Genomic DNA, 13,259 nt, shown 5'->3' on the forward strand with positions numbered 1-13,259 from the left:
TTTGTTTAAAAAATGGCTTTTAATATAAATCTGAATACAAAAATAACCAAAACACCCTACAGTCATCTCAAACAAATCCTCAAGGTTTTCTCTTATCAATTCCCTGACAATTTGGCAAGCGCTTGTTTTCTCTGCTCTGCAGTCATATACTCACAAGCTTCCAAAATATTTACTATAATTAAAGTCTGTTGAACTGTTTTTGCTTTTACCCATATTCTTCCATTCATTCCCAGCACCAGCTCAAACGGGTACAATTGTGACAACTCCTGAATTATTTCACATTTGGGAGCCAAGAGTCTGTAAACAAGATCAAAGAGAGTCAGAGGTGGTAGTAGTAAGTGGTTACATTTGATAGACACCACATTATTATCAATCAATAACTAAAACTGCAGTACTGATGTTATGGAAGCTATTAAAGCAACACCAAAAGGTAAGATGATCAAGTTGCATATGCATCCAAAATAGCAATACAGTATCAGATTTTTAATACTCCTCTCATATAAAATAGATGCACCTAAAAAAATACAGCACTTGCAAATATAGGTTTTTTTCCTCATTAGGTTCAGAAGTAATACCTGACAAATTTAAAGTGAATTGATACTTTTATAACAATTCTATGATTTACTAAATTCTAAAACTACAGTGTTTTTCAAAGTGACATTTTTAAAAAGTGCTGCTATTTATAAATTTATATATTATAAATATATATTATTTATATAAATTAAAAACACAACTTCCCTTCTCCTTCAGGAGACAATATTAACAGCAGTAAACATAGAATATTTTGTTTTTATTAGGTGACAGCATACTGAAAAATAAAAGTGTCAAGAATATTGTAATACATCTAGGATTAAACCAAGCTTCAACAGGGTTTCTCAAAGAAGAAACAAACGAATCAGGATTTAGCAGTTTACTTGTCATATACTGTTATTTCTTTACTTGCACACAGACGAAATTTGGAAGCAGAATGGCTGCAAAAATATTTTGTGTCAGTTCACAATGACTTCTGATGATGGGACATGTAAACCAGACAAATCATTACTTAAAAAAGCCCAGGTATGAAATAGCTGCTCTGCATCTCCAGACTGCTTTTCCAAAGAACAAACAAAACAAAAACAAACAAAACAAAAACAAACAAAACAAAAACAAACAAAACAAAAACAAACAAAACAAAAACAAACAAAACAAAAACAAACAAAACAAAAACAAACAAAACAAAAACAAACAAAACAAAAACAAACAAAACAAAAACAAACAAAACAAAAAACCCCACCCAAAAACAACAACAAAGCTTGACTACCATTTATCCGTATAAGCTAGCATTCTTATGGACTGTCACAAAAATCTTGTATTTACATCAGCAGAAGTAACTCCAAAGGTCACAATACATTTAAAGACTTATGAAACGGTTCCTGGATTAACATGCTAGTTTCAAATGAAAGTCCCACAAATTTTTTACCTGTATCCTTATTTCAATGCAATTTATTTTTCTTTGGAAGTCAGAAAATAATATGTATTGATGTGGAAAGACCGCTTTAATCAGCTGTCAGCTGAATTTACATCCCCCACTACCCTATTAAGCAGAAAAAGAACAGTAAGCATTTCCAATTTTTAAACTCCAAGGTAGTAGGTACATAACTGAAACCCCAGCTTGAATGCTTGATTTCCCCAGGTCAATGGTTTTATTTTCCACACTGCGTTGGCAACCACATCACTTTTTTTAAACAGGTCAGACAATACCATATAGAAGAGCATCTAAATCTCTCAAGGGGGAAAATACATGCTCCTTCTAGGTCAACAGCCATACTCTATTCAGCAAAACTGGTATAAATGCACTGAAACAATTACACACTCTGATTACCGAGTTGTCCACACTGCTCAGAGGAACCTTACCCACCATATTACATGTTAGAGCGATTACTTACTTTTCTTAGTACTTACTTTCTTATTAGACCTAAGGAAACTTTAAAGAGGAAGCCATCTTGTCCAATTATTCCCATTCCACTTGATCTTCCACTGCTGTCTATACAGACCATCTCTGGTTCCATGTCTTTATTTGCTACAAGGAATTGACCATAAATAAGATCCCCCACCTAAACAAAGCAGTGTCAAAAAGCAGAAGTATTAGAGAAGATCATAGTGCACATTTATAAGAAATACTCAGTTGATAAAGGTCCTCCCATGAGGCCACAACATACTTTTAAAATATTGGTGATGATAGAAAAATAAATTGATATAATAGGAATTTTCATTTTCTCTCTTCTACTAAAGGAAATATCCTCTAGGAATAATTATCTTGTATCACTACCGGAATTTGAAAGATACCAAAAAAAGTACAAAATTTTATTTCATGGAGTATTCCTCTTCTCTTTTTTAAATATCAAACATTAATTCCTCTTTCTTCAGACTTTAAGAGTATTAAAAGTCTAAGCAACCTGCTCTTCTAATCATTTATCAGGACAACAATAACAAAAATCCCACTAACCTATTTTGTTTTTCTTTACAGTCCATTTTTATATTCTAGTGATGGTATTTCAGTTCAATGCAGAAGCTGTGGCATGCACGTGCCACGCAACTGTTTACAACAGTGTTACTAAAACCCCAACTGTTTTCTACCAGTATCACATGGTATAAAAGCTTGGTTTAAAAGCTTAACTTCAGAGGGCCCCCTTGGATGCACACTACCCATGAACTGCATCTACTGCTGGCAGTATTATGGGAAAATTAAAATGTAAGGAGTGAAAAAGCCTGCCACCTGACAGATACCAAACGGCACTAGTTACATGTTGTCTTAAGAAACCTCAGAAAGCCCACAGCCTAATCGTGCAAAAACCTCCAAGGAGGGCCACAGCAAAACCACCGCAAATAAACTTGCGCTCCTCCTCTTATGTGCGACTTACAAGAATACCTTGCACTAAGAAAAACTACTAAAGCGTAACAGAAGCACCCCGAAACGACATCGCGAAGGCGTCACCTCCAATAAATGAAAGCACTACCTGCACGTTTGGCCTGTTCCTCTTCGTGGCGCCTTCAAAGGCCAAGTAGGACAGAGAGGCCTGCTCGCTCCCACCGACGTCCAGCTTGAACACGTCTCCCGCTTTGGCCGTCACTATTCCTATTACGTGGTCGCCCTTGACCGGAACGTACTGCAACGGGGTTCGTTCGTGGGCAAACGGGTCAGTGAAGAGCGGACAAGACGGGGACCCCCCTGCGCCCTGCCCCCCGCCCGGTCCCTCCGCGCCCCTACCCGCTTCTGCTGCGAGTCCACCCAGTAGGCGCCGCCCGCCGCCGCGCCGCCGCCCGCCCGGCGGTGCCGCAGCAGGCCGCACTTGGTCACCAGCAGCCCGGCCGCGCACCGCCGCAGGCCCGGCCCGCAGAGCAGCCGCCCCCGCGGGACCGCGCCGGCGCCCAGCCGCAGCCGCTCCCCGTCCTCCTCGGGGTGTGCGGGGAGGAGCAGCACGTCCCCGGGCAGCACCACCTGCCCCACGCAGGCCTCGGCCGCCGCGCCGCGCTCCGCCGCCATCGCCGCGCAGGCGCCCAACCGCCGCCGGTCGCCGCGCAGGCGCGGCCGGGCCGAGGGAGCCGCGCTCCTCCCGGGGCGGGGGCTCGTCCGCGGCGGCGGGGACCCTCTACCGGCCACTTCCAGCAGGGCAGCCGCAGCCCGGGGCGGGCTTCCCTCAGCCCGGGGGTAAAGGCCGGGCCGCCCCGGGGGACGCGCTCGCAGGGCGCCAGCGACATCCTCTGGCCGGAACAGTGGCGCCTGCCCCGGCCTGCCTTCTCCGCCCCCCGCGCGTCACACGAGAAGCGCCGAAGCCGGCTTCTTGCCTTCCACGGGCCGGTTTTATCAGCTGTGTGCTTCCTTACTCGCATGCAGCCTTCCCTTCTGGAAAGAATTCAGTCTGCCGTCTTTCTTTTCTGCGAGGGAAGGGCCACGGTAACGTTCGTGCAATTAAGCTTCAGAATTAGTACAGACACTGAATTAATTCTTCCAGCTGCAACCATTTCCAGGTTGTTTTGTTTTTTTTTTTTAATACCTGATTAAAAGTTGCCACTGAAAGAAACAGCTGGCCAGATTTGGGGTGAATGTCGGCCACGAAGTTTGTCAAAGAAGAGAAAAGATCCGCCTGCTTTAATTCTGGAAGCCTGATGTCAAGCATGGGAGATGACAGCTTTATTTAAAAAGGTATCCTGGAGTCGGCTACAAAACCCTTGTTGCGTGCTAGCTTAGGTTCCTGACGCTAAAATCCCAGGAATATTTTCTTTCCTAGATTGCTTTCTAGTCCTTATTTACATGTGTATGCACATTTGTACACACACGGAATTATTTACTCTCTAAACAGGAAGGATCTGCCCGTTGCCAGTATATTGCTTCAGGACTGATTAAAGCTGTTTTTCGGTTTTGCGGAAACCCTTCCTGTTACGAAGGCAAACCGCTGACGGAGAGATGGCGTTAGACGCCTTCCACACGGGTTTGCCCCGGGGAGACCCCGAGTGGCGGCAGCGGACGCCCCACGCCGGCTGCCGCGGTTGGCACCGCCCACCTGGGCCCTTCCTCCAATCGCGTGCCTTCTGCCGCCAACGTAGAGGTCACGGCGCGCTCGCGACCGGCGTCGCTTAGCAACCCAGCAACTGAGTCTCTCGGCGCCCGTTGCGGCGTTGGAGCCGGTGGCGAGGCGCCCCGCAGGCGGTCGGTAGGAGCGGGGGTGCCTGTGTTTGGGGGGGGGGAGGCGGCTGCCGTCCGGGCGCTGCGCTCGGGGCTCCGGGAGCTAGCGCCAGGGAGCAGCAGCGGCGGGGCTGCTCTCTGAGGGGAAGCGAGTGGGGAGCTGAGAGCAGCCACAGCGCAGGCCAGGTAATTACCTTACCGGCAGCCCCACGGCGCCAGGGGCAGGGTGGTGACAGCAACAGGTCCTGGCGACAGTCCACGGAGCACCGGGCGAGGCCGGGTGACGTGCCAGGTCCACCCAGGAAATGCGAACAGCACCCCAGGAGCAGGGCTAGGAACAGGCCCGCCCAGCATGTAGCTCAGGCGAGGGGTAGAGGCCCCGGCCTGCGCTTAAATGGAGCCCGGGGGCGGAGGGCGTGGGTGGAGGCTCCAGGTGAAAATGCTTAGGGCAGTGACGGTGTCGTAGCGCCCTCAGGCCCTGGCAGCTCGCTCTGGACCCGCCACCTCGGGGGCCGGCGTGCGTGCGGAGGCTGAGAGAGGTTTTACACCCGCGGCGTTTCACACGGTGCAGCGCGAACCGCCCTGGCGCTCTGCCGCCGACGGGGCCGTGCGGCGCAGAGCTGCGCGGCGTCTCCCGGGGGACCGGACCCGCCGCGCGGCGGGCGCGGCGCCTAGCGAGGGGTCCGCTGCCTCCTCCGCGCCCGGGCTGCGCCGGACGCCTTCAGTCGCCTTGACAGCAAACGAAGGGTGTTCTAGCATGGCAGAAATGGGGTTTCATGTATGTTACGTGCTTACTGGCAGAGGGCCAGTTAAACCTTGTGTGTGCAAGGATGCGTTCCTTTCATAACTGTATAGAGTGATTGCTTCAGGCCGTGGTCTTGCATACATATCCTAAAGATAGCTTTGTTAGTTCAAACTAAAATCTGTCTTTAATCTTTCACAGAACTACTTTGCTGTTTTTCAGACATCTGTATAGAAGTTTTCTATGTCCTGTTGTGGTTTTGAGTTTTTTTGCTGTCATGCTGACCTGGAATTACCAGCATATTTCCAAGCATGTTCGAATTACACGTGCCTAAACAGTAAGGGTGGGTTTTGAGCATTTTTTTTCTGCAGTGCTTGGTATAACTGATCTATCACTGGAGCTTTTAAGAACTAAACCGATATTAAATTTAAATAACTTTCTTCTATTAATTGCCAGGTTAATAAAAAGAGTAATGTCATATCTAGTATTTGGTGCCTGAGGCAATAATTCTTCAAAACCCTAATTTAATTCTGACATTGATGGCTAATGTCTGTCTGCTTGTGGTTAGTAGATGTGAATGGAGTCTCAGTATCTGAAGAGATGCCTGGGAAGTTGCTTGAAAAAGGGACTGGCAGAGGTTGTAGAGCATCGGCCAGCAGATCCAATAGAGTATCTGGCACATTGGATTTACAACTACAGAAGAATCTTAGATGAAGAAAAAAAGGTGGATCCATCTTGGGTGAAAAAAATCATGACAATATAATTCACAATATTTAGTCTCTCTATTTTTTTAATTGATTCTGTGTTATCTCTGAAATAGAGAATGTTGGAGAGGATTGAGCTGGAACAAGAACGGGAGGCAGCCCTGGTAGAACTCGAAATGTTAAGAAAAATGAAGGAAGAAGAGCTAATGATCCAGCAGAAACTTGAAGAACAACGTCAGGTTAATAATACTTAACAGTAGATAATTATAAATAGTGTATGATGCTGTGGCATCTTTTAGTGCTCTGTGTGCTTCTAATCTCTGTATAATGATTTTGATAGAAGGTACCGTAAAACAAGTATTTTAATCTCACTTTTCTAAATAATAACCAAAATGATTAGTCAGCACGTGGGAAGGAAAACTCACATACTATGTGGTAAAATGTTATTTAAAAAAAATGAAGGATCCAAAGGCAAAAAGCAAGCAATTTAAGACTTGCATGAGAAGTAACTTAAAATAAGTAGACTGTCTTCTGTAGTTAATTATGAACAAGAGCTGGTGCAAATAGAGCTAGAAATTTTTGCAAAAATTTTTGACAGGCCTGCTAGGAGACCTGGGAGTAATAACCAATTAGTGTCTCAACCTACTTCAATGTAATATCAGTAAGACAAAAAAAGGTAAAGAAAATGTATACACAATTATGGAGTCCTGAAAATGGTTGGAAATCAGTGAAAGAAGACTGCATACTTAAGCAGTATTTATAGCCTGATCCAATGAGATGCCTTTTTCTTTCCTTAGCTACCTGAACTTTCTGTTGGCATAAAGCAATTTGAGTCCCATACGATGTGCACTTGAAATATGAGAAATAAAGATAACATCTGTGTTTCTAGCTGTCCTTTATAACGGAGTCATGTGAATTTGACCACACATGTAACAGCCTCTGTTGCTGTGGTAATGTTGATGTTGTCTGACTGGATATTTTTGTGTGTCTGACTTTCATGCTGTTAAAATCAAAAGTGTAATTTTAAATCTGTGCTGATCTTGTTAAGCCCGGTTCTAGTGTAAGGTGCATTCATTCTATTTCACTTGCATTTTTTACATTTGGAATTTACTAATTTGCAGACCAAGTTATCTGCTTAAGGATTTCATGAGTCATTTAAAATAGTAAATGGAATCAAGAATATGAGAGTGTGTCTAGAGATAATTCACAGAGAATTAAATAAATTATTTCATGTGAACTAAGGGAAAGATGTTGAACAACACTCACATGAGACACATTTTTTAACCTAACTTACAATTTTGGCTATAGTCACGTACTCAGGCATTGTTTGATTATATGTACCAAAAAGGAATGTGAAAACTAGTTACTACAACATGGCAACGTTTGTAGTAGCTGCTTGCAAAATGCTACAGAAAACCGTATTCTCTAGGCCCTAGTGTAATTGAATGTGAACACTTAGATTATGTAGTTTCTGAAGTTTTGATGCAACAGGACTTGGGCTCACAAATAGTAAACACTTTGTATTAGATATTTCCCATTGGAAATTTTAAAGGTTGATGATGAAGGTGATTAATGTTAATGGCATTGCTTGCCAATCTTTTCTATAGATTTGATTCTATGGATTTATCTATCAGTGCTAGATACTACAGGAAGTACCAAAGAGCTTAATCCAAAGTATAGGAGATAATGCATGCAGACTGATAAAGAGCATGAGGAATGAGACAGTATCTTAAGTGTGTACACTAACTTCAGTTGTCTATTTCTTCTTCCTCTTGGTAGTAAAGCCTTTCTATCCATGAGAGTCTAAAACCTATGAAAATGTTGAGTCAGATGATACTGAAAGAGCTTTATGTTATTAACATTGCAGTTATGTTTTATGCTTCCTTTTTTGTTTTATTTAAGATTTCAATCATGAAATCCATTGTAAGCAATGGGGTGGGGAAGATGAATGTTGGATTTTTTTCCTTCTAATTTGTCCTGTCTTAAACTGACTGCAGGCTCAGTTGGAACAAGAATGTCAGGAGCTGGAACTGCAGAATGAAGAAGACAAAATGCTGTTGCAGCAGAAAGATCAAGAGGTTTAAGCCAAAGCTTAGTCAGTGGTCTGAAAACACTGTTAATCAGCTGTCTTTTCCAGATGCAGGCGCTAAATACAAAACACAAGGCAGAAGCCCATGGGTGTTGAACTAACACATAATTTTTTTAAAAAAAGTTGTGAAAATGGGGAAAGAATGTCCAACACCTTGCTTCCAGTCTGGGTTTTATGCTTGAATTTTGGTCTGTTCAATTAGGTTTATTTAGTTTATGTTCAGAACAGAGCATAAATTTATTGCAAAATTTAGCATAAGGTCAGCTTAGTTGATGCTTTCACATTCCTTGACAGTATTTATAAGAAAGTATTATAACTTAAGCATGTCTAATTTAAGTGTCTAGACAGTCATGTTTTACTGCGTGTCAGCGCAAAGTCCATTTGCTCTATCTGGAAAAGAACTATGGTTTGGAGTTGGGATGCCTCTTGATTCTGAAATCCTCCTGGTGCACAGGAATTTATACTAACAGAAGAATGCGTATACAGATGTCCATGTAAATGTATAGTCTTTTAATGCTATTTCAGTAAAAACATGCACTGATAACTGGCATGTTTATCTCGATAAAGCTTTTAAATGTGAATATCTCTTAAATTTATGTGGAGCACGTCATATTTTAGAGATGTGTACATTTTTAGAGCACTCTGTTAAAATACTGACAGAGCATAATTGTAGAAAAATGACAATATGAAACTAACAGGAAAAATTAATATGTAGAAATTTAACTGAAGGTTCCTGTTATTTAAAAATACTGATAAAAATAGTCTTTAACAAGCATACAAAGCCATATTGGCATACTAACACATTTGTATAGCACACATCTAAAGTATTGTCTTTATATTAATACATAATGTCATTTTAACACATCTGAAATATTGTCTATAGATAATTATTCATGACATGGAATACTTTTAACTGAAAACTGGTTTTCATTACTATAGGAAAATGAAAAGACGATAGCTGAACTTACAGATAGACCTGGAGCGCCTAATTTGACCAGAGTTGAGGAGCTAGATGAGGATGGACAGTTTGAGGTAAGTTTTTAGAAAGAACAGGGAGATTATAAATGATTGATTCTTACAGATTTGCTTTTCTGTGCTGGCATATCAAAGGTTAAAACTGTTGCAGTTAAGACTGTGCTGTTTCTCTTCTATGGTTTTAAGGGATGGTATTTTGGCCACAACCTCCAAATTATCCTTAGCCTGTTCTCTGGTACAAATTAAGCCCTTCTAAAAGACTGTGTGGTGTTGGCTGACCGGATCTTCAAGATTTAAAATGCCCTTTTGTATTCAGATATGTTAAAAATGAAAGTATAAATATCCTCAGAGAGGAGGCAGCCTTCCTTCGCCATGTGAACAGATAGTTGTATACAACATGTACTAAATCACAAAAGATGACTCGTTTTTGAGTGATTTAAGTTATTTATATTTTTCTGGTTGGTGTGAAGTATATTTTTTGTGCAGCAGAATGCACTCTTGCAGAGATATCTGAGCAAACATTTAACATAGAAGACCAGATACTAAGGACACACAGTGCTCACTAAAGGCTAGGACCTGCTGAGAATCAGGTTATCTGAGCCCTGTGCCAACATGAATGTACTGCTTTCAGTACTGCAGCTATGGCTCCATAATTGTGATCCTCAGACATCTTCTATGCCCAGGTGTTTCATTTTGTTGTTTTTTTTTTTTTTTTTTCTCATTCCTTTTATACTTGACAGTCCAGGGAAATGAGGGGCCATGAATCAGCCTTCATTTATTATAAGGCATGGCAGTACATTTAACAGATACTGCCAACTCCTGCAAAATCATTCAGCTTTATGAGTATTCACTGGTCATACAGATATTGATATCTGACTTTTTCCAGTTAGAGTATTCCAAGTGGTATGACTTGAGATTTTGATAAACTAGTTTTAATACATCATTATCAGAACCCTTTTTCCTTTATTAGCCTTAATTATTTGCTCACTTAATTTCTGGTATCAGTAGTTTAATTCTAGCTCAGAATTTATATTGTGATATTAATATGCTTTATGCTTAAGGTTACTTTAATAACAGCCTGGTTTATAAGTGTTCTCTAAATATAGTTATGAACATACTTATGGCTATTCTTAGGGTCAGGTTTTTACAGCTGTTTTTTTCACTAAGGTAAATCAGATGAATTCTCAAGGTCTCTTATAGCCCCAGTTTTTATAGTTTTCTGATAATTACATATTAAAAAGTATTCTTGAGGCTTCAGGCATATTTTATGTGTTCTTAAATAAGTGAATTGCAAAACCAGAAGTGAAAATGAGTACTAAACTTATCTGCTTCTCCTTTTATGTGCCATCTTCCAATTTTTCATGCCAAAAGTCATTTAAAGTTAGATTACATAGGCCTTCGGTGATGTTATTTCAGGTTTTACAGTAATACATTTGTTGAATTAAACTAAAAATTAAGAACAGACCAATAAAATTAAAGTATACGGACTTGTACTATTGAAACTGTTCTGTTCTCAGAATCATAATACTCTATCCAGACTCACTGAATTTTATTATAAAGTCTGTTGATGAACTTCATCGTATTTCACTGAATGGAAGACTACATAATTATATTGATGAATACCAACTTGTCTGTCATGTGTGGTTTTTCTCTTTCTTTTTTCCTCTTTTTTTCTTTTTACAAAGTTCAGTTAATGCTGGCAATTGACAGAATTTCTTTTTTTGGTTTTAGAGTATAACAGATCTCACGGCAGAATCAGAACAAGAAAGTTCCCAACTGATCTGAAAGCAGTAAATATATTTTCTACTCATTACTGGCTGATCCTGAAGTGTAGTGTCTTAATTTATGTATTTTATATATAGAAATGATTTATATACCTGTTGTTTCAGTTTCTGTGCTTTCAGGGTGCTTGCATAAAGTCTGTTAATTCTGGCATGTGATGCTTCCTTTTTATTCTTAAACCATTGTAGCTAGTGTGGCTGACTCAGAGGAAGAAAACTGCAATTGAAATGAAAGCAGTACGTATATTTTCTACTTATTGCCCATTGATTCTTGAAGTGTAACAACTTAATAATTATAGATACAATTAATATGTCAAAATTATTTTGGAGTAGAGGCTACAATATGATAATTTGAATCAATATTAAAAGAATAAAAGATTACTGAAAAAGGATTTTCCAAGAATTTGAATGGTTTCTGATAGAAAGAGGGAATGCTCTATAGATTAGAAGATGGAGACATTAGGTTAGATTAGAAGATGGAGTTCTGCACATCAAACCAGATGCAAAAATCAAATCAGAAGATTTTCCAATTTATCTGGAAGAGATAAATTAAACTTTATGTGACTCAGTAGACAGATACACTAAAAGATCTTGTCTGTCTTAGAAATCATGAGGTGCTTTTTGTAACTCTAGGTGTTTGCTCTAGGCTTTATAATAACCTGATATTAGGTGAGCTGCAAGTGTCTGCATATCAGTTTTGATTAGTCAAGTCTTAAAGTAGTCTTTCCTGCATTTGTCTTAAATTTGCAAATCAATAAATTACATCTGTGTTGTCTTTACTAAATACCATTTTTAGTTCTCAAAGCTTCACTTCTAAAAAATCTGAAGAATATTTAGCTTGATCCATATTTATCTATAAAAATAAGTTTTATAATCCTTAAAGATTGCATTAATTTTTATAAGAACAAATTTCTGTAATCACCGATATCTTGGTACAGGCTGTCAAGAATGTTCCGTGTCTGTTCATTATAAATGGAAAAGACACCAGCCTTAAAAAATCCTAGGCTTCTTGGCTAAAACGTGCCTTTGCATCTCAGTGTCTTCTAATAATACAGGTTAGTTGGACAATTAACATTAAGTCATTGCTAATATCGTATAATGAAAATGCTATTCATTACAAATTCAGGGCATAGTTAGTGCATTCACTGCATTCTTCAGTTTTCAGATGAAAGAGATTTTTGGGATAATTTCACTCTAATTTCTTTACATTATAGCTAGCTTTAAGGGTTTTGCTGTCTTTGGCAAACTGTTAAAAATATCTATATACCCAACAGGCAAAGGTCAATCATGTAATAAATATTTTCCTGCTCTGAATAACTTGTTCTGTTCATGTAGCTCATACTAGGCATAATCCTATCAATTTTTAAAAAGGTAAGCAGTACTGATTTCTAGTATAGTAATATATTACTTTTCCCTCAAAAATAATAAAGTACAGTTATTAAAAAAAATCCTGTTGCCCTCTTTATTGCCATATTGCTTTTTGGATGGTGTTAATTGGCACATCTTTTATGAACATCTTTAAAAGCAAAAGAGAAAAATGTCACTTTCTAGGCATGAATAATTAGAAATGTTTGTGTAACTTTTCAAGTAATGAAAAATGGAACTACTTTTGTGAATAGGTGGTCAGGCTTTGCTATCTACATTATTCTGCGTCAGTATAGGTTTGCAATTTCTATGACAGTCAAGAACCTTTTCTCTGGAATGAGAGATAGCCTTTATGGTTGATATTCCAGTAAAACTGATTTTGTCACAGTTTATAATTATATTTATTAGTTACAGTTAAAATAGTATCATTTTAAGGCTGCATTTTAAGATACTAAAGTTCTAATTACACGTATTAACACTGTATGCACAGCAGCTTCTTCTGCCAATCTCAAAGAGATGGAGTAACTGGATAAATAGATGGAGTTTCTCTTTTGAGCCAGTATGTATAGCTGAATCTTGTTATTTAGACTAAAATTTTCAAAAATTGATAAGTAACTTGTGTCCATTTACATTTTATGTCCAATCATGTTGACTATGAAAATTTAAGCCTTCATACAGCCTTCATATTTAATTAGGAAATATGTTCAAGTTGTAAGACAGTATTTTAAAACATGCTAGTAAATAATTCTAATTACTGCTTCTAATATGTGGCTTGCATTTTCTCTTTTCATAACATTTGTATCTTTGCTTGATTTTGTTATATATGTGTCCACTAGAGTGCATCCTAAATAAACACACTGGTGTCTCTGTCAGTTACAACCCATGAAAAATACAACTTTTGTTTGTCATTTTGTTTCAGCTTATTTTTAACTGTGACTTT

The 13,259-nt window shown here is 39.6% G+C and overlaps 2 protein-coding genes across 15 annotated transcripts in view; one reads left to right on the plus strand and one right to left on the minus strand.

Moving 5' to 3' along the window:
* On the minus strand, nt 1–3,643 carry EXOSC3 (exosome component 3). The gene is made up of 4 exons (XM_087768267.1): nt 3,248–3,643; nt 2,997–3,146; nt 1,942–2,093; nt 1–297 (listed from the first exon to the last, which is right to left on the minus strand). Exons 1-4 carry the CDS (start codon nt 3,521–3,523, stop codon nt 96–98), a joined length of 780 nt encoding a protein of 259 aa, XP_087624393.1. The 5' UTR covers nt 3,524–3,643; the 3' UTR covers nt 1–95.
* A 7-nt stretch (nt 3,644–3,650) lies between these two features.
* The window catches only part of DYDC1 (DPY30 domain containing 1), a 32,628-nt gene continuing 23,019 nt past the window's right edge, over nt 3,651–13,259 (plus strand). Inside the window, exons 1-7 of one of the 14 annotated variants that reach the window (XM_087768256.1) lie at nt 4,341–4,691; nt 5,607–5,748; nt 5,977–6,129; nt 6,226–6,348; nt 8,107–8,187; nt 9,138–9,230; nt 10,905–13,227. In XM_087768256.1, coding sequence (XP_087624382.1) covers nt 5,983–6,129; nt 6,226–6,348; nt 8,107–8,187; nt 9,138–9,230; nt 10,905–10,958 — 498 coding nt within the window. In that variant the 5' untranslated portion in view covers nt 4,341–4,691; nt 5,607–5,748; nt 5,977–5,982 and the 3' untranslated portion in view covers nt 10,959–13,227. The other 13 variants (XM_087768259.1, XM_087768255.1, XM_009468136.2 and 10 more) reach the window with 13 other exon arrangements.

The sequence above is a fragment of the Nipponia nippon genome, unplaced genomic scaffold (genome assembly GCF_047370975.1).
Source record: "Nipponia nippon isolate SJK-2023a ecotype South Korea unplaced genomic scaffold, ASM4737097v1 scaffold_3, whole genome shotgun sequence".
NCBI classification, from domain to species: Eukaryota; Metazoa; Chordata; class Aves; order Pelecaniformes; family Threskiornithidae; genus Nipponia; species Nipponia nippon.